This window comes from Triturus cristatus, chromosome 6 (assembly GCF_964204655.1).
Source record: "Triturus cristatus chromosome 6, aTriCri1.1, whole genome shotgun sequence".
Taxonomy (NCBI): Eukaryota; Metazoa; Chordata; class Amphibia; order Caudata; family Salamandridae; genus Triturus; species Triturus cristatus.
The window spans coordinates 789,196,799-789,222,425 of record NC_140589.1 but is presented as its reverse complement, the minus strand read 5'-3'; the positions used below and the strand labels follow the sequence as shown (position 1 = coordinate 789,222,425).

Here is a 25,627-nt window from a genome sequence, read left to right as displayed (position 1 = left end):
GGGTAATAAGCTGTGCTATATAAATCTACAACTTACAAATTACAATTTCCTCACTTTCAATTAGTGTTTCTTTTTTGTTTCTGTAATTCACATGTATTTGTTGATTTCTTACAGTTTGTTTTTTAAAGTAACCATTTTTTAATGAAAAATTATTATTTTTAAACTTTTGCCAACTCAAAAGTGCATTGTTTAGCTTCAATGATGGCTGCTCCAATGTTATCAGATTAAATGTGCCTGATTTATAGTTGACGGGCGGGAGGACACAAACTGGTTCTTGCGTAATGCTGCAATGCATGCACATATGCATGCAATGGACAGGTTCTTCACCCTCTCAAAACACTGATAATGGCGATGATGCAGTAAGTAAATTGCATCTTAATGTTGTGATGCGGTGTGGAGTAATGCAAAGCGCTGGGCAGTGTAACGTAAAGTTGTATTTTTGTACTCTTACCGCTTTATTTGGGCGAAGTATTTCAGTTTGATTTTCCTCAGCTCAACGCCAATATGTAACAAACGTCTTCTCAAAATACAAGCAGACTCTGCAGTGCTTACCAACAGAGTATTCATTTACTTCTGTATCAGATACAGGCTTCCTATCTCTTTGCATGACTATCAGAAACTGCCCATTTCAGAGAACTACATTCTATATTTCACCCACATGCACCACAGTAATGTCATTCCAAAAAAGAATGACATCGCATCATTACCACTAGTAATACTTCAACCATATATTATGTATTTCAACTAGTTCATTAAAATAATAACACACAAGTGTACATATATCATCACGTTAAAAAGTTAACACACAAATGCATTGAAACAATCAAATTTAAAAGAACTTTCTGCAAACCACATACATTTTAAAAGTAAAGTTGCACGTCATGAAAAATACATATTCTGTAAATAGCATTTTATTTTAATTGTCGCACACACAAATGGGCCTTTGGGGCCCTGTATCAGAGACATCTTAACAAAAAACAATCACAGCAAAACAGAAAACCCAGTTGTATAAAGTAATGCTAAATGAGGTTAGAGAAATAGCGGTATGCAGCTGAACAGCTCAAGTGATGGAACCCAAGGCACCTCGATGTACTTTATCTAAGCAAAGGAGCGAAAAGATATGTAGGTGAACCTCCGACTTCAGAGGCGTGCAGCTCAGGTTAAAACATGAAGCAGTAAGAGTTAATAATATGCATTACACAATTATGACCATTCAAAGAAACTGAATCTTTCTCTGTGGCTAATAAATAGTTGTGCTTAAAAATACAGTGAAAAAAACATTATCAATTTCGGTCGTTACAAAGACACAAAAATGGTGATAAATGTGGAACAGAAATAGCTAAAATGGTTCATCATCCAAGTGTGACTTGTGATGGAAGTTGATATTTAAAATACATAATGTTTTTGTCACATGACCATGGTATTTCATCCAGCAGTTTAATTGTTCTTTCTGGGGAAATCCGACAGTGGTCCCGTCCTGTCTTAGCTACTAAATGAAATGATGTTGGCCACCGGCACGCTCTGCCCTACTGTAGTCCAGAGTATACATTCAATGTCTGGGCAGATGTCGTCGGACGACACAACAAGATGGCTGCCGAGTTCAACCATAAATACATTGCGAAAGGTCACCCTGAAGTAGACAGCGCCATGGACCAGGCTCTTAATCACTTCTTATCCAGGATGATATTCCCATCCCGGTCTTTTATTCGAACTCGCCCAGAGGAGTATTTGGTCTCTTGACGACCGTTTGAATACACAGTTTTTATGGTGCCATCTGGGTACTCGCGCCTCTTGAACTGTGTGGTGTGAATCTCCTTCTGCCCATTACTGAACACAACTGTCTTGTTCCCATTCCTAAGAAGGCAAAAATGGAAAATGAACATAAGAATATGCACTTGTGACAACATGCCTTGCAGATGATGTGTACAGTTGTGGGCATGTAACAAGACAATGGCAAGGGAATTGCTGAGTGAACAAAAAGTGATGGATGGAATGCTTCAATTGATCTCAACCACTGGTAATTACTCAGGCTGTATCCCAGTCCATTGTTCCCTGCCCAGACGTGGGTACCATGCAAACTGTGTCACTGGAACCAAGCTATACCTGGCTGATGAGCCCCAATCAAGGTTAAACCAGTCCTAGTCTGCAGCCCCAAATTGTTACCTGCGGCTGAGATTAATACATGTATTCCATCCATCACTTTTTGTACACTTCTACGGGCAATCAGGCATCTGATAAGCTTTCTTTATATATCAGCTGGGTACAGTACTACAAAACATGTGCTTCAAAACATAAAGAGAATAATGGCTACAGTAATATTGTAAAGTTAATATCTAGGTAAGTATGTGTTTACTAAACTTAAACTTACATATTTGCATGTGAATTCTTGGAGATCTATCCCCTCATCCAAAAAACTGTGGGTTAGATTTAATAAGAGCAGATTAATATTTACTAATATTGCCCTGCTCTGCTGTTATCCCCTGCACCAGTGCACAACTAGCAGCCTTCAGACTCACACCAAGAAGCAGAGGCAAGTGGGCGCTGTCCAGTATAGGATTTATACCAGAAGCACACCCTTCCAGTACAAATTCCTATACATGAACAACAGTAAATGGGTTAGACATACTGCATATGTGCTCTGCACTGAGCACATATGCAGTGTGCTTTCTATTTAGAAATACACACACTTCTCCTTGTTTGGGCCTGCTTACAGTAGGCTATTTTAGTAGAACAGTGTCAAGATGCAGTCCACACTTTTCTTTTATTTGATATTCTTCTTTATTGATTGTGAATGCTCACATCTCCAGCTACCCAGCCGGTACTTTTTCTGCCCGTCTCTGCTTCTCACAACACCTCCTCTGATGTCACTCCCCTCACCACATTCCACATCTCCAACATTTTTTTTCAAGCATTACACATCTTCCTCCTTATAAAATTGACAACATTTTATACAAACAAAAATTCATTATCAAACTACCTAAAAACAACATTATGCGAACAATTACAATATCTCTTATAATACAAGACTATTGTGTTTGTTTACAAACTTTACACACATCACCTACACTCCTTGTTGTTCCATCATCCAAAATCACCACATTTATTTTGATATCCATCACCTTACAAGGATCAGAATACTGACTGTCCCCTTTGCATTCAAAAACAACCCTCCTCACTACAACCCATTCTCCCTTCTGAATCAGAGATTCTCTCACACATTTCCTCCTATTGTAATACTCCATATTCTCTACCTGTGAATCCTCTACTCTCCTTCTTACCTCCTCACGATCAACCCTTACATCACTCTTTCTCTTCAACCAAATGAGCCACTCCTTCATGTCAGGAGTGTAGGCTACCTTCCTTTCAAGAACACAAAAGGAGACACAATTTGGAGAAGTCCTATGCGCCCAAATACTCCTCCTTAACTCTCTCCTCCACGGAAGGCCATTAGATAATGACAACTGAAAATTTCCCATTATCCACCTATTTACTCTTTCCGCTAATCCCTTGGCTTGTGGTCAGAAAAGAGCCACTCTCTCATGAACAATTCCCATTTTGGCTAAATAACTAGTCAGCTCCCTGGAAATTAACTGTACTCCATTATCTGATACAATAGTTTTCTGTATTCCTTCTTCCATAAATGTATCATCAAAAAATTTAATCACTCAAGCTGTATTCACCTATTCGACAGGTTTCACTACAAACCACTTAGTATGATAATCTGCTAACACCAACATATATCTACTACTAGAAACAAACCTTGCTATAGATCCCAGAAAATCAACAGCCAATTTTTCCCACTGTGTGTTTGGAAAAACTATGCATCCCAAAGGAGGTTGTCTCGTTAGTTTTATCACTATTGCTACAGGCCACATAATCCTTTACCTTGTTCTCCACCTCACTGTCCATTCCCGGCCACGAAAAGGACTCTCTCACTTTTCTCTTTGTCATTCCACGTCCTAAATGCCCCTCATGCGCAATATCAACAATATGTGCAAGGACTCCTTCTGGAGAGACAAACTGACTTCTTCTCATCAATTTTCTATCTACAATACTCAATTCCTCCTTAATCTTAAAATATTCCCTCATCAACCTTGTCAACTCCACTCCATCTCAACCTTCTCCTACCTTACGTCCTACTTCTTTTATCACCAAATCATTCTTGCTAGCAATGTTCCATTCTTACACACTTATAGCACTGTGCTCTATTATTCCACACTCATCTCTGCCAAATACCTCCTCGACACAGCTCTCTCCATCTACTGGCATCTTGACAAGTAATCTGCAACCACTTTTTTATTGCCTTTCACAAACTCCACCTCAAAGTTAAACTCCATCACTGATAATAACCACCGTGATATGCGAGGTGTAACATTTCCTTCTAGCTCCCTTCCACCTTTAAAAATATAAGTTAATAGCTTGTGATCTGTTCTTACTTTGAAAGGTAAGCCCCACACATAAAATGTGAAATGATTAATTCCCCAGCAACAAGCTAAGGCCTCTCTTTCAATGAAGGAATAAGTTGTTTCTGCCCCTTGCAACCTCCTAGATGCAAAACCCACTACATACTCTTCTCCATCCTTTGTGTGAGATAACACTGCGCCAATGCCCACATTGCTTGCATCTGTGGTTACATACGTCCTTGCTGCAACATTAAAATGTCCCAATGTGGGTGCTTGGACAATTCTTTGTTTTATTCTTTGAAAGACATCTTCACACTCCTCATTCCATAAAAATGTTGACCCTTTTTCATCAACTTTCTAAGAGGTTGCACAACATCTGCAAACCTTCCATCAAACTCGAACAATATTCTGCAAGTCCGAGAAACGATTTCAGTTCATCCTTTCCAGTGGGTTTTGGTGCTCTCTCAATAGCTATCACTATGCATGTCTTTGGTTTAATTCCTTCTCTACTGATTACATGTTCCATATATGTCACTTCCTTTCTTTTGATTTGGCATTGTTCTTTCTTTATGGTTAACCCATGCCTCTCTAATCTTTTCATCACCTCTTCTAACAACTGATTGTGTTTACTTCCTACAGTAAGAATGTCATCCTTGAAAGCATAATATCTGTTCCATATCTCCCAAAATTGTTTTAATTATTCTTTGGAAAACAGTCAAAGCTGAAGCCAGCCTAAAAGGCATCCTTTTATAACGAAAAGCTCCCAATGGCGTTACAAACGATGTGAGATGCCTTGACTGCATGTGGAGATTTACCTGGTGATAAGCAGCCGACATGTCTAGCACACTAAACACAGATCCCTTTCCTTTTGTTGTTAACATTTCAGATATGTTTGGAAGTAGTTGTCTATCCACCCAGATGCTTTATTTAAATCATGCAAGTCTATACACAAACAAATGTATCCACCTTCCTTTGGTGCAACAACAATCGAAGACAACAACTCTGAGGCTTCAATGGACTCAATGATCTGCTAGCTCAAAAGTTTATTCAATTCCAATTGCAGCGGTTCTCTCATGAGATTAGGAATTGCTCTCAATTTATGAACTATCAGCTTTGTACTCTTCTTCAGAATTATTTTGTGAAAAAATCCTTAAAGTAGCCCCAGTGTTTCTGAAAACACTTGTGGATAGTTTTCTACCATGTTAAGTTGTGCATCTTCCAATACCTCTTCAATTTCATCCTTTTCTGCCACCAGCCTACAGCCTTAATGTCAGATTTCCCTAATTGCACTACTTTTAGAGACTTCCAATTCTTTTGATAAGTTCCTTTTGATATGAGAGTAAACAAACTTCCAGAGTCCACAATTAATATAATCTCTTCAATACTCTCACAACAATCATGAATTTCTTGGTCAACGACTTGAATTTTTATGTTGTCTTTAAGGTCTCTTTGCTCAATTTTTGTTACTACTTTCGTGAAGTGACTTTCTGCAAGTTGCCGTTCTGGCAGCACACATTGTGCTTGAGGCAATGTGTCCAGGTGCCCCACAACGAAAACATTTGTATTTCTCTCCAACTCATACTCTTTGGTTTAACAACTCTATTCTTGTACATGCTTGTTTTAGTGTCAGCATCATCTTGTGCCTTTCCACTTTCTTTTTTCTTGGCATATATTGCTCCAACTTCACTTACAAGTTTTCCACTCTGATTATCATTATTGTCCATTTCTTGTAACAACATGACTGTATCTTCCATCCCTTTAGCAATTTGGATAGCCTCATTTAGATCAGGATCTTTTATTAGTAATTTTTCTTTTATCTTTTTATTATTAATACATCTCACTATTCGATCCCTTATAAGGGAATCACTCAGTTGTGCAAAACAACAGGATGACGCTAATCCTCTTAAAGCAGCCACATAAGATGCTATATCCTCATCTATCCTCTGTATTCTCGAAAAGAATTTATGGCGTTCCAGGTCTAAATTCTTCTTTTTTTATAAATTGTAGATGTAGCTTTTGCATAGACATTTCGAAAACATTGTTGGGTTGACCATACCGAATGATACTTCAGGTAATTCTTCATATATTTTCCTCCTTTCAACCCGTAAATGATAAAGAAGAATAGCTTGCCATCTGAAAGAAGCTATATACCTTCTATTTGTGCCAGTGGCACTATGTGTCGCTGTATACTCAGGTATTCCAGCCCCGAGCTACGCTCCTTCCGCCCCCCGTGTGGTCACTGCCATCATGTTTTCCCGGGAGGGCGGGCTTTGAAGACAGGGTGTAGTACTTGTGGCTGGCGCCTTCCTGCTCGGAATTCTTTCACACAGGTCTGCCCACCTATTCTGCATAAATGTTTACTATTGAATACTAGATCTCTACCCGGCCACGCTTTAGACATTTGGAATATGATACAGGATTCTAAGATATCCTGTCTATTCCTCACGGAAACTTGGCTGTCCGAATCTTCCTCTCCCGATTTGGCAAATGCCGTACCTTCCGCCTATAATATTTATAGGAAAGATAGGTCATCTGGTAGAGGCGGTGGAGTGGCTATTATAGTTAAAAAGAATATTGTATGCCATACTTTCTCAGTAGACAATATACAGGGTTGCGAAGCTTTAGGCTTCACTCTCCAGCTCTCATCCTCCCAGGCCTGTACTGGTATCCTGGTCTATAGATCACCAGGTTTGGTGGGGCTGTTTTTGGAAGAACTACAGGCAGCCCTATCAATACCATGCCTTAGGTCCAATCATTGCTTTTTATTAGGTGACTTAAATATCCATATGGATAATAGCTCGGATCCGGACACTCTAAAACTGTTAGATATTACTTCCGTGTTTGGCCTATCTCCTTATGTGGCAGGACCGTCTCATAATAAAGGCCACACGCTCGACCAGATTTTTTCTACTTCTCCTATCTGTGTTGACTCTCCCATGCAAGTTTTGTGGTCAGATCATTATCTCATCACCTTTTCCATCTCTGTCATGGTTCCATCACGGTCTAAACCAGTAGGGTCGCTAAAGCATCTCTCTAAATCTTTCCATCTTCTTACTGCAGAGATGCTATCAAATGCTCTAACTAACTTCCCGTGTCCCACCTCTGACAACGTAGAGGAGTATAGCGATCTCTTCCATAATTGGCTCGCAGACCGTCTAGAGAGCTTGGTTCCGGCCATGAAACAAAATTCTGCAGATAAGAGAATATCTGCCCCTTGGTTTACCCCTCATCTAAAAAAAGCACGACAAGATCTTAAGAAAGCAGAAAGAGCATGGAGGCGATCCTATGATCTTTCTGAGAGGCAAAAATTTAAGACGCTGACTCGAGCCTACCATAAATTAATTTGGGATGGTAAAAAATCCTATCTGGAATCTAGAATAAATGAAGCGGAGCATTCTTGCAAGGAAATTTTCAGGGTGGTTAAAGATTTCACCTCCCCCTCTGCTTACACTCCGATCCATGCTCATTCCGAAATTTGGTTGAAGGAATTAGCTGTCTATTTTGTACAGAAAATCACCTCTATTCAATCATCTCTCCAGGCCACTCTCCAGCAGCATACGACAAGTCTGGGGTGTCCCTTGCCTGATCATGGCCCCTTTCTGTCCAATTTTCCCCTATTAGATCATGAGAGCTCTCTTGCTATTCTGATAAGTCTCAAATCCGGATCTCCACAGGATCCTTGCCCTGCCAAGTGTCTAGCAAATATGGCACCTGTTCTTAATGATTTGATTAATCCCATTTTGAATCTGTCACTCTCTTCCGGGGTAGTTCCCAAAGCTTGGAAGAGTGCCATGATCCTGCCACTTATAAAAAAACCTGCGCTCGACCCTGCAGTCTACGCAAATTACAGACCCATCTCCTTACTCCCTGCTCTGGCGAAAGTGACTGAAAGGTTTGCTCACAGATCTATTTCCAATTTTATTGAGGAAAGGGGTCTGTTGCATAATACTCAATCTGGCTTCCGTGCTAATTTCAGCACGGAGACCGCGCTCCTTGAAGTCACAGATGCCATCAGGGAGGAGTTGGATGTTGGTAAAAAAGTGGTACTGATTATGCTGGACCTGTCGGCGGCGTTCGACACTGTTCCCCACGCACTTCTACTCTCGAGACTCTGGGACTTTGGTCTGCGGGGAACGGTGTGGAATTGGCTTAAATCCTTCTTAGCCGACCGCCGGCAGACAATCTGGGCGCCACCCTTCTCTGCTGAAATGTCACCACTTGAAGTGGGGGTCCCTCAAGGTTCCATCTTGAGCCCCCTCCTGTTCAACATCTTTATGGCCCCCCTGGCGGTGACAGCGGAGGCTTTTGGCGCCCGGATTGTCAGCTATGCTGACGACACCCAGCTCCTCTTTGTAAGTAACAGGGATGGTCAGTTTGATAGTGTTCAGGTCAACGGATGTTTGAGTGCCGTCTTTGAGTGGTTTGGACGCCATGGGCTGAAGTGCAACGCCGACAAGTCGGAGCTGCTCTTCTTTGGCTGTACATCTGAACCCGATTGGAAAACCTGGTGGCCGAAAGATATGTCTCCTCCCACTAGCGCGTCTGTGAAAGCTAAAAATTTGGGAGTGGTGATTGACAACAAGCTATCTTTCGGACCACATATTTCATCTCTTACTGGGAAATGTTTCGGCATCCTGCGGATGCTTCGCAAATTTCTCCCTTTAGTCTCTATCCAGCACAGAAAAATTATTGTCCAGGCACTGATCTGTTCCAGGCTGGATTATGCAAACATTCTGTTTCTGGGACTTCCCAAATATTTGGTCAGGCGTCTGCAAATCGCCCAGAATTCTGCAGCCCGAGCCATTTTTGGTCTTCCAAGGAAAGTCAGAGCCACGGATCTTCTTGCCACATTGCATTGGCTCCCAGTTGCAAAAAGGATTCTATTTAAAACTTTGACCATGACCTTCAAGGCCTTGCATGGCATAGGCCCCAAATATATCTCGAAACGACTGTCTTGGTATACCCCTTCAAGATCTCTCAGATCCTCGTCCCTATCAAAGATGAGTGTTCCCTCTATCAAACGAGCAAGAGCAGGAGGACGGTCTTTTCGTTACTTAGCCCCTCATGCCTGGAATGATCTTCCAATCTCTCTAAGACAGACTTCTAGTCTTCTGTCTTTCCGCAAGGCCCTTAAGACTTTGCTCTTCCCGTAATCTTGATGCTGTTTCTGTGTTTGTAGCCCTTTTGGTGTTATGTTTTTCCCCATCTTCGGATGGGAGTCTTCGTTAAAGCGCCGGGATACTCCAGTTGGAGTGGCCGTGCGCTATAGAAGTGTATAAATAACATAACATAACAGATCCATACCTATCACTCCCACTGGCCAACTATAAGTAAGAAACAATTTTTCTCCCCATTGTTTCCATGGAATTGGTGGTTCCCCAGGTGTTGACAAAAACGAAGGAGGTGATGCCATACTTTGCTCAGCCATGTTATACCTAAACCAAAATTAACCGAATAAACTAAAATAATGATGTAAAATCAAAATTTAATATAATAAATTAAGATAAGAAACTAAATTAATAATAAAAAAATAAGAAAATCTTTTTTTTTTCTTCTGGAAGAATGTACTAGTCTCTTTTTATTAAGGTCAAGTGTTAAGTCCTTCCTTAGTTTCTCCTAGTTGTTGAGTAGGAACAGTTGATTGTGCTATTGTTTGCTCGTGAGTAATTTTCTTTCGTTTACATTATAGTTTGGCTCAAACTTCGTGAACAGCTTGAGCTACTGGGTGTTTGATTCCTCTCGAACTACTGCGTGTGTTTGGTTGAATCACCTAAAGTGCTCACGTCTTATTTGTATTCAGTTGCTGTAACACATGCGTGCCTGCTGAGTCCTGTAGAATGCTTGCACTCTACATTAGTTGTACTTGCGCGTGCTGAGTCGCGTGGAGTGCTCGTGCTGTTTTATTATTATTGCCGCTTGTCAAGTCGTGGGAGGTGCTCGATCCGTACTGGCCGTAACTGCCAAATTGCAAATTTTAAAATTGCGATTAAATTTACATCGGTCACATCAATAATTACATTTGATTTGCTTGACCTCGGTATTTGCAGTCAATGACCTCTTTTTTGCTGTTTTCTTTTATTTGCACTTCTTAAGTTCAATGACGTACTTTATCCCGTCTTTCTCCAATGGTGAAGATGTGATGAAATCTGTCCCTTGCACAGATAGTTGTAGTTGTCGCTCGTCGCCAATGTAAAGATGCAGTCCCATGTTTCTTTTATTTTGTCGTATTCCTTATTGATTGTAGATTCTCACATCTCCAGCTGCCCAGCCAGTACTTTCCCCGCCTGTCTCTGCCTCTCACAACCCCTCCCCCTGATGTCACTCCCCTCACCACATTTCACATCCCTAACATTCTTTCTTCAAGCATTAAAAACAGGCTTTTCATCAAGCCCAGTGGATGTGTGCATTGTTCCACCCCAAGGTATGCCTCCTTGAGACAAAGCAGCACAAACAGGGTTTGGTGCTGTGAAAAGGACAACAACACACATCTGGTAACAAAAAGGCACTACTTTAAACAAATTAATTACATGGGATTCCTAGTAGGGTAATGTAAAAATCTATTACTCCTTCATTAGTAGTTCTTGTCGTGAACTATCATTAAATCCCCAGTGCCATACAACTTAATATTTATTAATTCCCAAAAAGTGGAAATACCCAGCCATGTATAAAGTCACTCAACCAGCATCTTTAAGTGACTATAGTACGATAATTAACAAAAAGAAAAAGTGAGGAAAAATGAGAAACGTTAAAGGTGTAAGTAACGGACGTGCTTACAACAGGGAAGAAAAGTGCAACTAGCATTGACTCCATGAACTAATTGAGAGCTGGTATGCGGGCCCGTGGCTCTCATTAGTCACTCTTTCTTAAATAGAAAAAGTCCAGGGAAAGTGAACGCAGACCATCGATGCCCTAAAGAATTTGCCGTTATTTTGAAAAGGCAATGAAACATGTCGGCCATTCCTGAATGTGGTTACATGACATGACCGTGTTTTTAACCTTGGGATGACTCACATAATGAAATAAAGAAGTTGGAATTATATACGTGAGTCAGACCTAATTTTATTCAAGACTTCACTAGTCTTTTTTTTTGGTTTTGGGGTTTGCTTTTTTCATCTTTTCACACTTTCCTGAATGGGACACACAACTATTTTCATGAGAATGATATCGATGATGATAAAATCGTGAGCAAACTGGTGAGAACCTGCCAGCAGCTCCTCTGGTGTTGCGCTCGTGAGATACTTTCTCATTTTTTCCTCACATTTTCTTTTTGTTAATTATCGCACTATAGTCACTTATAGATGCTGGTTGAGTGACTTTATACATGGCTGGGTATTTTCACTTTTTGGGAATTAATAAATATTAAGTTGTATGGCACTGGGGATTTAATGATAGTTCACGACTGACTGACTGAAGTATTTATTAAGCGCACTTATGCCGAGGCGTCTTGGCGCCAACAAGACGACAAGAACTACTAATGAAGGAGTGATAGATTTTTACATTACCCTACTAGGAATCCCATGTAATTAATTTGTTTAAAGTAGTGCCTTTTTGTTACCAGGTCTGTGTTGTTGTATTACAGATTGAGTGGAGGGTGGTCTGGTATACATTTTCCCTCTGTAACTCCTCATTTGAATATAAGCTGTGAAAAGGACACCTTGCCAGTGCATTTTGCACCAGATAGTAGATAGCATGCACTGTTTTGTTTTGCCTTGGGTTGCTTTGCATCGCACATGCACAAATCATTAGTACATCTGGGCCTTGACTTGAGTTGTCCTGCATTTTTTTAAATAATAGTGTGCGTTACTTCCCTTTGTCTTTGTAATGACCTCAGGCTGCCACTCTTCCCTGCTAAATGGTCCTATTTCTGTACATGTTGATGCTTAGAGTGAGAATAACTACAAGGGTCTAGTCACCTGTGTATTCTTAGTCAAATTCAAGTCTTTTCCTTTACTAACAATAGTGATGCGTGCACTTTATTGATGACACAAATAGCACTGTGTGACCCATGCCCTTTTGCTGCCCACTCAGACATTCTCCTTCACTGAAAGATAGCACTATATGTATTTTATCCTTTTTGAAGAGTGCTTCTGGGGTGATTGTGATTGGTACCACCATCAGAAGCCCCAGCCCCATGCCTGGAAGAGGTCCCCGGGCTGCACCATGGGTGAAATTGGCGGCGCACATGCCATGTTTCACAGTGAGGGTCACTCTGATCGTAGCCCGCTGCATGAAGCATGTTGTGCCCACACTGAGGGCATCCCCGCAGCTGATATGGTGTGGGCAGCAGGCGCACATAGATTTGGAGACTGTTCGCCACGGGCCCAACCCTGAAGGCTCTCCAGATTCACTACTAGTGCCAATACGGCACTGATAGGAAGGTGGTGATGGTTGTATCCCATAGTTTTCTGCAGCTCCTGCTGTCTAGCATTCCGTATGGAAGAGCAGTGCCCTGAAAACAGTCTTAGCCCAGCCTGGAACACTTGACCTGCTGCAAGTGTTGCTCATTGACATTTTATAGCTGAGGTTCAATCTTTTAAATAAAAAAAGTGAATTTTGGATTGTTGCTTTTTAGGACAATATATTATATTACTGCACTGAGGGGCCTTTATTAGAATTAGTGAACCACCCGACTTCTGCCCTGATGATATTAAAAATTACTTAAAAGGCAAGTTAGTTATCTTGTTTCTCTTATATGAGGTATTTACTGTTGTTATAGATGGAGGAACATTATGGCCGTTTGAACCACATACAAAATAGATTTTTGTACAGCGTGCATCTGAGCTGACTTATTTCAAGGTGCTCTCAAATGTGATGACCTTGGAATTGAATCACAATGAAGAAAGTAAATTGCTGAGGGTCGCACGGTTTTCCCAAGCAGGGATTGAAAACAAGTTCTTTGTGTCAGGGCCTTACAACAAATTTTTGCTAAGGACACCACAAAGTTTCTAACAGGCCTGTTGAGTGGGTGCTGACATGTCTTACAGGATTCCTAACCCTGTGAAGGCCATAGACTGTAAGAAGAAAGGATTCTCTCACCGCTGAATGAGTGTCTGAGCCTAACAATATTGCTGTACTATTAATGCATAGGGTTTAAGAGAGGGGTTTTCTGCATTTAACTGCATATCTCCAAAAGGGAGTGGGCTACAGAGTGAATTTCTGTGACTGGAGACAATTAGGGGCATATTTATGTATGTTTTGCCTCACCCTTGTGCATTGCAAGGGGGCGCAAGGGCGACACAAAACCTAAGTAGGAATATCAAGCCATGCATGGCCACCGTGCATGGCCCGAGTGGCTTGATAAATCCAGAGTAACGCATCACAGTGCAACTCGCTGCACTGCGTTACTCTGCACCAGGAAGGAATTCCATGGGTGGAGCGTTGATGCTCCCACGCATCCAGCCATGCATTTTGGCATTCCCAGATTTACTAACACTGGAAAACCTGGGAATGGGTCAAAAGGCTATGCCTCCCTAGGTGATGCATAAAGAGGAGAAATATATTTATTTCTCCTTGTTACTTCCTCTTACTACATGCGCCGCATTCTGCAGCACACGTAGAAAAAGGAAAATGATTAGATGATTGTTTCTGTACAGGACGATGTCTCTTCATGCACAAAAGCAATCCTGCTTACAAGGTAGGCACCTTTGCACCATGGTGCAAGTGTGCCTATGTTGGCGTTAGGCAACACATTGTGCACCAGCGCTGCAAAAGGTCAGGAATTTAATGCATTTTGTTAAGTACAGCACATTCCTGTTCTATCCTTATCACGCAGCGCAGCAAGTTGACTTGCTGTGCTGCGTAATATCTTAATAAATATGCTCCCTAGTGAGCCACTCATTGCGTGGCATACATGGATCCTGCAATTTTGTGCGATGTGGGCCCTTTTAAGGTAGATAAATTGCATTTTGAATTGGATGGCTTTGTGCATGAAGAGCATCCATAAACATACACCCTGTCTGTGTTGAAATCATGCAGCAAAGCTACTGTTACGACAAAGATAGTGATTTCCTTTTCTATCATGACAATTCTATGGGGGGATTTTAACAAACGTCAGTGTAATGCTCAGTTAGGAAAATGTGTGGAATGACACATATAGAGGATACAGAGCAGCCACATTTTACACATAGTATATATGGTGATAAAATAAATGAATTAATACTTAAATTTGACTTATCATTCCCAAATAAAATCTCAATACCCTATGCGTATCGAAAGACAACTTTTAATGGGTCAACTACCAACATCATCATTGACCACGTTTTACTGTTAAATCACTGTGCCGGCTCTATTTTTAACTTTAGTACGCACTCGATCTCACTAAGCGATCATTCCCACTGAGCCTTCAATTATCAACTGCACCTTTTTTCAAACATAGTCATGATAAGGTTATACCAAAGTATAGACGATTGAATTGGCACGGCATAATGGGTATACTCTACGTTGGACACAGATTAACCTGAAAGAAATTCTTAAACAGCTAATATCCAATAACAAAGAGAACTTTGAATTATGCTTAAATGAAAATACACCCCGTGCTAAAATCATCCTGGCCTTTCTGTCAATCTCAAAGGTCGTAAAGGAGATTCTCTTCGCTACTAGAGGGAAGACAAAAAAGGGAGAAAAAGGGTGGTTTGACGCTCTTTGCAGTAAAGCCCACAAGCACTTGAAGGAGACATTACATAGAACAACTAGGAGTAATACCGAAGTACACCAATATAGAGTAGAATACAAACAGGCAGTAAACAGGAGAAAATTACATTTAAGAGAGATTGCCTGGGAATCTCTGCAGGAGGCTGGGATCTAGTAATGATCAGAGAGCATTCTGGAAGATAATTAACTCCTCACCATGGAGTACAGACGTTTCCCCTAAAATCAAAACTGCAGTCTTGGAGGATGAATGGATTATGCATTTTGTTGGTATCTATTTCGCACCGGCCACAACAAATCTGCAAGAGCACAGACAAACGGATAATGAGCGTGCAAATGCCTCCCAAACTTCCTCCGTTCAACCTTTGTCCTTCGAGGAAGTTAGTAATGTGATCCAAGCCAGCAAAAACAGTAAAGCACCAGGACCAGACGCTATTCCAGTTGATCTGTATAAGGACAATATTAATTTATGGGGCGCTTTGTTGACTCAAGTACTCAAGTCCTGTTGTACAACAGGCTTCCTCCCATCATGGTACCTATTTTAAAAAAGGATCCCGCCTAAACCCGGCATGTTATAGGCCAATCTCCTTGATTGACCCCCTAGTAAAGATAGCCGGACGTATAATTTTGGAAAGATCACAGCAGTGGGCTGAAATCCACAGTAAATTGTCAGACTTGCAATATGGCTTTCGTCCCGGGATAGGGACAATAGAGCAGAGTCTCAATCTAAATATGCTCATTGGCAAATACGTCAGGATTAAAAAGGGAAAGATTTACCTAGACTGTGTCGATCTTTCATCGGCGTTTGACTGTGTTATACATGCCAAGCTCTGGCTAAAATTGAAAGATATGGGGGTGGAGTGCCCAATCATTAGCTTTCTGAGAGATCTATATACGGAGTGTAGAGACAAGGTAAGATATGGTGCCGGTGGAGAATGCACTGAATCCTTCGGCGTGGAGAGAGGCGTGAGGCAGGGATGTGTCCTGGCCCCCTTCCTGTTTTCACTACATATAAACAGTGTAGGGGAGGAGCTTGCATTCGCCTGTAAAGATCTCCCGCAAATAGGTATGCACCCTGTCCCGGCCCTCCTCTATGCCGACGATTCAGTCCTTATGGCCCGCACCCACCTGGCTGTACAGTCACTGCTTACTAACTTTGTCGAGTGCATGAAGAAACTGGGCCTCCAACTTAAACAATCGAAAACCTTCATTATAAAGTGCAGTAAGAATAGCAAGAAATGTAGAACTATAACAATAAATGGAACAAAGATTAGCTCCACCGACACTTTTTGTTACCTCGGAGTCCTATTTCACAAAGATGGGCTATGGAACAAGGCTGTTGAGAATAGAAATATTCTTCTTAATAAGGGCTGTTGGACCATTAGAGGTTTTGTAAGGTGATTGGACACCAAGCCGCCAGACATGATGAAGATATATAAAGCTAAATGCATCAGCATAGCACTCTATGGGGCGGGTATATAGAGGACACAAGAAATGTGCGGAGGTGCAATTAATAGAAAATGAATTTTTTAGATATCTTTTAACAATCCCTAAAAGCACATCAGTACATGTAGTCTATTTTAACTTGGTGCCCCACTTCTTACAAATTTAATCAAGTTAGAACCAATCTTGCTGTGGCACAAAATATGGACCTCAGAATACACAGTCCTCAATCGAGCTATAATAGCTGATTGCCTTACGTCAGCTGCATATGCGTGTATTCCATGGTTGGCGTATGTTCATATTTTTTTGGGTGATATGGCCCACCCTGAATATTTTGAGAAACCGGACACGTTAGCTACTATTAGCAGAAAAGGGAGGATATGATTCACCTGGAAAATCTTAACTTGATAATCGAACTTCCAAAGCCTTCTGTTTTAAACAATCAACTGATATTAACCACTTTTAATATGCAGCCCTACCTCATAAACGTTTTAAATTCACATCATAGGGGTGTGGCTTGGCAGCCAAGCATGCGACATGCCTCGATAGAGCTCCATCTGCCTGAGCTCATATTTGCAAGAATCCGCCATTAATCCTGACTCCAGTAAGTTCCTCGGACCGTGTAGCGATCCGGGACGACGTCGCCACCCATCATGGGTCTGGGCTCTGCTGGTGCATCGATGCTGGCTGAAGTCCGGCGTGAGTTAAGCAGCGGCCTGTGGAGTGACGGCACAGAGTGGGAGGCCAGCCGTGGACTCTGCGCCCACTGAGACAACGTGGAACAGCAGTGTGCGGTCAAAATGCCGTGTTGTGGATGCGCCCGTGTGGCAGAGGCGGGATTGCAACTTCAAGCCGAGGAGCCATCCTAGGTCCCGAGCGGCCCAACTTTGCCCCTACCTGAGGGCCTAAGTGCGGTAAGACTCCGGGGTCCGGCAGGGCTTGCTGGCGGGCGCTGCCGCGGCTCCCTGGTCTCGGCTGGGCTTGGGTGCCCTGCAGATGGACGCCCTCCTCCCCTTCCCACTCCTCTCCTGCGGGCGCAGCAGTTTAAGCCCTGAGGCTAATTACCAGGCAGCGATGAAGATTAATTTCTGGTGTGTAGGCTACAAATCCGTCCAGTGCCTCTGTCAGCACCAAGGCGGTGTGGAGGAGAACTCGGCCCCATTGAGACACTTTCATCCAGCGCGGCACTCCATCTCATTCACTTTACGCCTGCACACGGCGGTGCCGGGGGTTTGCTGGACCTCCTGAGGGGTGCGTTAGAGTGGGCCACAAGGTGTTTAGATGCCCTCCTCGTGGGTCCTGCGCTGGCCTCCATCTGTGCATCCAGGAAGGCCCAGCCTGGAGCGACGTCCTGGTGAAGTCCTTCTTCGCTGCCACCTGTGCACACAGTCGGGGAGGCATTCGGGTCAGGGGTCCAGCGAGTCTGGTCCCATTAGGGGGTCTACTTGGCTGTCCTCCCCAGGTGATGGAAGCGGCTGGGCTAGGCCTGGTGCGGCTTGCTGTCAGGGAGGCCAAAATCTGTGAGGCCTGGCCCGGAGTCCTGCCCCAGCCCTGATCGAGGCAACTGCCACAACGTATTGGGCTCCGCACTGAAGGTTATTGCTCCAGGTAAGCGAATCAGCAGCGCTGTGTGGGAAGGTTCTCATCACTCCTTCCTTGACATATCTTCTCCTTCTCCCTGTCCAGCCTGTTCTTTCTTCTCACAATGGGCAACGACAAGCCGAGAACGGCTGCCTCCAAACAAAGCACACTGGATCATTACACCACTACAGGTCCGCGTAGGGAAGGCGCCAGATATCAGTCCCCAGATAACACTGCCCTGCTGGCGGCGATTAATCAATCATGGACTGCGCTTGAGGTGGAGATTGGGGCAGGCAGCTCCGAGGTATCCTTCCTACGTCAAGACCTCCGCAAGGCAGTGGACAGGATCAGGGAGGCGGAAAACAGGGTCTCTATGGTGGAGGACACAGTGATAACTCTCCAGAAGATGGTTAACAGTCGTGACGCAGGAGTTTGCTTCGCGGCTCGAAGAGGCCGAAGGTAGAGCTCGGCGCAGCAACATACGCCTGGTTGACTTTCCGCAAGGATGCGAAGGCACGTCCATGGACGATTTTCTTACTGCCTGGTTTAAATCCTTAATGCCATCCGATGTTATGTCCACCTGTTTCGCAATTGAGAGGGCCCACCGTGCCCTGACCGAGAAGCCACCGCCAGGAGAACGATCGAGGCCCGTGATTGCCCGACTCCTCAACTACGCTGACTGTGATGCCATCGTCCGGTTCCCCAGGATGCATAAAGACCGAATGCTCTTTAATTCTCACCAAATCATGGTATTCCCCAACTATACCAGATTGGTGCAGCAACAATGCCAATCCTTTGTGGCTGCAAAACGCAGAATTGAACCTGTCCTATCTGCTGCTGTACCCCGCCAGAATGAAGATAATCTTTAACTCCAAGACACACTTTTTTGACTCTCCCAAAGAGGCATTCGCTTGGACGGATGAAAGGGTGCATCTCAAACCACACACGCCACCACCACCATATTCTGACTCCTCGCAGGGCTCACACAGGAGTAGACAGAACAGAGGCACGTCGAGACGGTGGCACAGATCCCGCTCCAACTGGAGAGCCCACGATCAGGCCGACGCAATCGAGTGATCCTGGCTCTGCCAGACATATGCAGCCGCTGGCCTTTCCAGTGGGGATTTGGGAATACAATGTACTGGGGTCTTATATGCTAGGTCTAGGCGATGAAAGGACAGTCCACGCCCCTGGACATCTAGTGTTATGTTACATAATGTTGGAATGGGTGGGTTCTTTTGGTGGGACTGCTTCACGTTCGGGGCACGAGTAACATCTTCGCTGTGACAGGAGACACATCTCTTGGACAATAAAACTCCATGCCTTAGTAGATTCAGCTAAGCCACAGTGTATCACTCCGGGTTTACGCAGGGTGCACGGGGCACGGCGATCCTAATACATCGCCGCGTGCCAATCCTCATTTCCAAACATTGGTTAGACCCTGGCGGTGATTCACCATAGTCTCAGGCAAAGTGGCGGGGTAACAGATAACGATTGGGAGTATTTATGCTGCCCCCACCGCTGAGTCAAACATTTGTGGACACAATTACACAGCTTTGGGACGACCTTCCTGACAGTCTGACGATCCTGGGTGGTGACTGGAATGACATGATGGCTCCCCTAGATAGTTGACACGCAGTGAGACCTGACAAACCCCCCTGATATCCAAGCTGAATATCCTGGCACACACATTGGGATGGTCAGATGCATGGTGCACGTTTCACCCTACGACGCCGGGGTTTTCGTATACATCGGCAGTGCATCACACACTTTCGCGGTTCGACTACATATTTCTTCTACACAGCTATATGCACAGACTAGCACATACTTCCATCCTATCCAGGGGTATCTCCGACCACTCGCCTGTACAAATTAAGCTTCGCCTACAGGTTTGACGAGCCCCATGCAGCTGGCGTATGTCTCCATGGCTCCTCCGGGACGCTCAATATCAGGAGACTTTATGACTCGCCATTGCGGAATATCTTCAGTTTAATGTAGACTCATTCCCATTGCGTATAATACTGTAGGAGGTCCTTAAGCCAACGATTAGGGGGCAGACATCAGCTTAGGTACAGGCGAGAAACGCAGACGCCTGTCTCAGGTACTTGAACTCGAGGAACGTCAAAGTCAGTTGGAGTCGCAAATGTTAGAAGGGTCGGACCCAAGCTCTTGACGTAATCTCCAACTTACCCAACAACAAATTCAACAGCCCCCTACTGACAAGGCCAAAGAAGCGTGGCTGGCGACCCAGCACAGGATCTACCAATGGGGCGGTAAGTCCAGCAAAATGCTGCATCGGCTGTGTCAGGCTAGGTCAACCCTTGTGCAGGTACCCCTCCTGAGGGCCCTGGATGGTGCGCTCTGCACCTCCCCAGACACGGTGGTCCAAGCTTTTGCATCCTTTTATTCCAATCTCTACCAACAGCGGGAGCTGATATCCGAGGCCCTCATTGATGAATTTCTATTGGATATTCCTCCTCGTAAGCTCTCCGATCAAGTACAGCCATTCATCGGGGCAAGGCCACAGGTCCAAATGACTTCCCCAGCAATTTCCTGCATCCACATATGACGAGCCTGGGCCCACATCTACTCGAGGCACTGCCTGAAGCTCTAGAGCAGCGCATTCTGCCCACAGACTGGCGGCATGCTGAGATAGTGGTGCTCCTCAAGCCTGGTCGTCCTCCTGAGGACCCAGCTTCATATTGTGCTATCTCATTGCTCAATTTCGAGCCCAAGCTCCTGGGGAAAGTCCTGGAGGACTGCCTCCGTTCTTGCATCCAAGTCTGGCTTCATGTCACAGCGCTCCACTAGACATAATATTAGGCAAGTTCACAACGCCATTGCGGGAGCCCATAGACTTGGTCGTCCAGCATCCGTCTGCTGGCTGGCATAGATAAAGCATTCGACTCCCTGAGCTGGACCTACCTTTTCAACCTCCTTAATGCCATAAACCTGAGTCCCCTGTTCATAGAGTATACCCGCCTGTTATATACTGATCTCTCCGCATCTGTTCGGGTGGCTGGTTTTTGTTCGGACCCCTTTTCCATCCGTCGGGGCACGAGACAGGGATGCCCAAGCCATAGAGCCCCTAGCGGTGTGGTTGCATCAGGACCCGCTGATCCAGGGGATCGACTGGACGCAGGAATATTCAGACCGAATCGCGCTCTACGCCGATGATGCTCTTTTCTTTATGTCAGACCCGTGGTCCTCGGGACCCCGTGTCCTCCAGATTCTTCGAATTTTTTGCCAAACCACTGGGTTGAGCACCAATCCATCAAAATCCATGCTTTTCCCTATATGCAAGGAGCAGAGGAGTCAGACATGGGCTTCCGAATTATACATCGCTGCTACAGGCTTTAAGTACCTGGTCTTTATATCGCCGTGCCCTATGGTCTCATGGGCACACAATATACCCCGCTCCTCCCGGCTGCACGCAATGAGAAGACGGTCTGGTCCCAGCTGCCTTTGTCTTTATATGGACGATCCGCCATCTTTAAGTTGGTGTCCTTGCCGCGTCTACTGTATCGGCTTCAGAATTTTCCATACATTATTCCTCCAACATGGTTCACGCAACTCAATGCAGTCCTGAATAGATTCCTATGGCAGGGGGGTGCAATCCGGGTTGTGCTTTGCACGTGTGCACAATCCACCTACTGTGGCGGTATTGCAGCAGCTGACATCCATGCATATTATTCCGCCTCTCACCTTTTGGTGATTAACAAATGGTGGTATGGGCCCCCGTCAAATCCGGCCTATGCAGTTGAACGGGAGGCAATGGCTGGCACCCCCTTGCTACACCTTCTGTATAGCAACGCATCCCTAGAAATTCTCCCTCCAGCATGCCAGACAGTTATTCAAATCTGGAGACGCACGGTTCGGTCCATGGGATGGTGGGGCAGATTAACTGGCTCCACTCCCCTCTGGCAGGGCGCACATCTATGGCCCGTTTCCGCTCTGAGCGGGTTCCGTAAATGGTGCTTATTGGGATCTCCACACTCGGAAACATCATGCAGGGCACTACTCTCAAGTCCTTTCAACGGTTGCAATCCGACTATGATTTACATAAATCTGTTTCATCGCTATTTGCAACTTTGACACGCGTTAGACCCCCAGATTCGTCATTTGGAGGCCCTCCAAGAATTCCACCCACTAGAAGGCTGCTTGCTGATGGGGGACATAGGGAATCACAAAATCAGGCAAATTTATCAGACGCTTAACATCCACACCAAGTCTACCATACACAAAACTAGAGCGGCATGGGAGGCCGATCTGCCCGCCCTCACGGACGATGACTGGACAGAAGCCCCGGCTAGCCCCCTGTATGCAGCGGTGTCTTCCCGGTACCGACTCATCCAGTTTAAGTATCTCCACCGGGTATATTACACTCGTCATAGGTTGTGGAAAATGGGCGTTATCCAGTCTCCTCTGTGTCTCCGCTGCAGCGGCGACGACGGTTCCTTTTTCCATACCATGTGGAGCTGTTCGGGGATTCAACCATTCTGGATTAGTGTGACGTCCTGCCTGGGTCGGGTCCTGGCGTGGACCTTCCAGCTCGACCAAAGATTGGTGCTCCTACATAGCACAGATGACATTGGGGGGAACCGCTATAAGCAGCATCTCTTATTTTTGGGTCTCACCCTTGCCAAGAGGGATATCGCACAGCATTGGAAGGCTCCGTCCCCGCCTAGCGTTGCTGGATGGAAAAAGGCAATGGACAGATGTATGACAGCGGAAATTGTGGTGTTTCAGGTGAGAGGGTGCCCACAGAAACATAGGAAGATTTGGGCCCGTTGGGCCACATACAGAGGTATTGATTTGCCCTCACTATCGCAGTCCGCCTCCGACGATCCCATCGAAAAATAGGTGGTTCGGAACTCACCTGTTTAGTCCGACGACTTTGACTTTCTGTTATCAGGTATATATTCATGATATGCATATAACACTCTCTAGGTGTGTTTGGTGTTGTTTGTTGTATTTCTGGTCTGCTGTTCCACAGGTCATATGGTTTTTGTATGATGTACCTACATACTGTATGCCAAGCACATTACTTGTACTATCTCTGCTGGGCTATGCTCATTTGGTACCTTGGAAAACGAATACAAAAGTTTTGTCAATCAATCATAGGTTTGTTCTCACATGCTTAAGACTGGACATATTCCATAGACTATGTTGTTTCCCTACCATGAATGACTTGTCCACAAAACTGATAAATCGTCCCTGTGATGAAAGGATGCCCCAGAACACTATGCATGTGGTTCTTTTGTGTAAATGTTATTCCCAGTATAGGTAGCGGTACATTTTACCTATTATAAGGCAGTTAAACTTCACACAATGTCGTTCTGCATATTTGTTTCTGCAATCACTGCCAACGCTAGAAATTTGTTGTGGAATGTCATCTTTCTTATGTGCCATCTTTTATGCAAGGAAAATAATGGCATTAGTTACTACCTAGAACATGGCAGTAGGATTATATATCTAAGGGACACAAGCAGTAATGGACAACGGGAAGGAGTGAAGGCGGAAGTTAATATGGAAAATATTGCACTAATGCACTTTAATAACTGTAGGAATATGTCTGTATAAATGCTTAATGGAAGATTTGGTGGCTAGATGCTTTTAATAGTCTAAAGCTCATGCTTATATCACTTTTTAATGTACTTGATGGTATTTAATTAGATGATTTTTAACATTTTCAGCTTACGTTGATATTGCTTTTTAATGTATTCAATTGTATTGTATTAGATGAAGTGAAATTGATGTATGCTCTTTACTTGTATTTGTGGAAATGCTTTTATGGATGTTTGTTATGACTCCGAATAAAGCTATATGATATATGATATATTGTGGCTCCTAACTGCAAATATTATTCTTTTAGAGTTTTGTCCAGCTGAACCTGTGCTAACCTCAAGCTTTTTTGGGCAGTCAAAAAGATGGCTAGACAGGTAGGATGCAATTGTTAAGATGGCTTATCTTATCCAATTCATAGAGGAACCCCCCTATACAGTGGAGCAGGTCTAATGGGCTACTGGAAAGGATAGGAACAACACTCAAGTCCACAACAAACCACTTTTGCATAAGCAAAAGTGTTGTAAGGTCAGGATATCTCTTTGATGCAGAAACTCAAATAAAGGGCTTTGAAATTTCCTGAAGAGTATAATAAGCTTAAGAAGGTGGATGTCGAGATGGATGCTGCTCTGTCTCCCTAGCCCGCGCATTCCTCTATGCTCCTGTGACATGTGCATTTGGTTTCTTCTGCCTGCCCCCCCCCCTCTTTCTCCCTGGGTTTGTTTCCCCTTCGATACGGGGAGCACATGTTACTACTATTGACCTCCTCTGCCTTGTGTGTGTGATGTTTTTCGTTTTCTTTAAAAATATGAAACCTTTCTTTGCTTGTCTATGGACTGCGGCTGCGGCTGGCTGAGTTGATTAGCACTCCAGTAGCTCTCTTATTGCTTCACCGATGTGGTTGTTAAGATGTGTCTATGCTTATAGTGTGCATTAGCGGCCGGCCTGTTGGTTGTAGGCCCATACTTGTATGTCTCTGAAACTGTAATAAAGGTTTTTAAAAAATAAAAATAAAAAAAAAAGAAGGTGGATGTCATTCTATTTTTTTAGAACTCAAATAATGGTGAAGGGAAAAGGGGCCTGAGACTGACCATGCAATCTCCTGTGTCCCCACCAAGTTAGCTAGGGCTCAGAGACGCTCTTGTCTACTTTGTGCGCCTGGTGATGGTAAGTCCTGTTTGATGTCACAGGCCATCTGTTATACTCTGCATTCTGTGATATGATATTGCATTCTTTATATGTAAGTTAATGTAGAAGTCCTTGTCAAAGTGAAATCTTCAGTGGGGGTGCTGTGTGTGGGGCAGGGGCAGAGAGAGCATATGTAACTCATGCTATGAGTGCCGGTTCCCATAGTAAATACGTAAATACACGCTATTATGGTCAATATCTGATCCTCATAATGATGTGTGGGTGTGAATGTGTGTAACATTTTCTAAAAATGTGTATGTTTGTTCATTCTACGGTGTGTAACATAGCCTCAAAACCGTGAAAGAGATGGCTGTATAGCAGAACATAATTCACAGTAATTGTGTCTGACATAAATGTTGAATACTAAATATCTTTTACAGAAATATCGCCCCACTGGGTGTACATTTCCTAATATGAAATGCAATGGGGCAATATTTTTAAAGTGATATTTAGGGCAAAATATTTATGACCGATTGTTTTCTGACAATGATATTCTAGTGCCAAACAAACACTGGTACAGCAAATAGATCTGGCCTTCGCAAGTGTGCTATGAATTTGTTGTATCTGTTTATTTTTTTGCAAGGATATCCAAAATAAATCAAGAACCCGATTTATACATTGGGGGAGAGGGGCAGGGGGTCAGCTCCTCCACTAAGCTAACCATTTTATGTTTCTACTTCTCGCACAGCGAGAAAGCAGAAGTGTTTGATTTGCTGGCAGGTGGGACTGCTCAACGAACAGGGCTGGGTGGGGAGGAGTGGTGTGCCCACTCCTGAGTGAGCCTGACTGGTTTGGTCGGC

General features: G+C 43.9%; 1 protein-coding gene across 2 annotated transcripts in view; it reads right to left on the bottom strand.

Moving 5' to 3' along the window:
* Positions 1-899: 899 nt before the first annotated feature.
* Positions 900-25,627, bottom strand: part of LOC146817881 (uncharacterized) — a 415,767-nt gene continuing 391,039 nt past the window's right edge. The window contains exon 22 of one of the 2 annotated variants that reach the window (XM_085611368.1): positions 900-1,854. In XM_085611368.1, coding sequence (XP_085467494.1) covers positions 1,665-1,854 — 190 coding nt within the window. In that variant the 3' untranslated portion in view covers positions 900-1,664. The remainder of the gene's footprint in view (positions 1,855-25,627) is intronic. The other variant, XM_085611369.1, reaches the window with a different exon arrangement.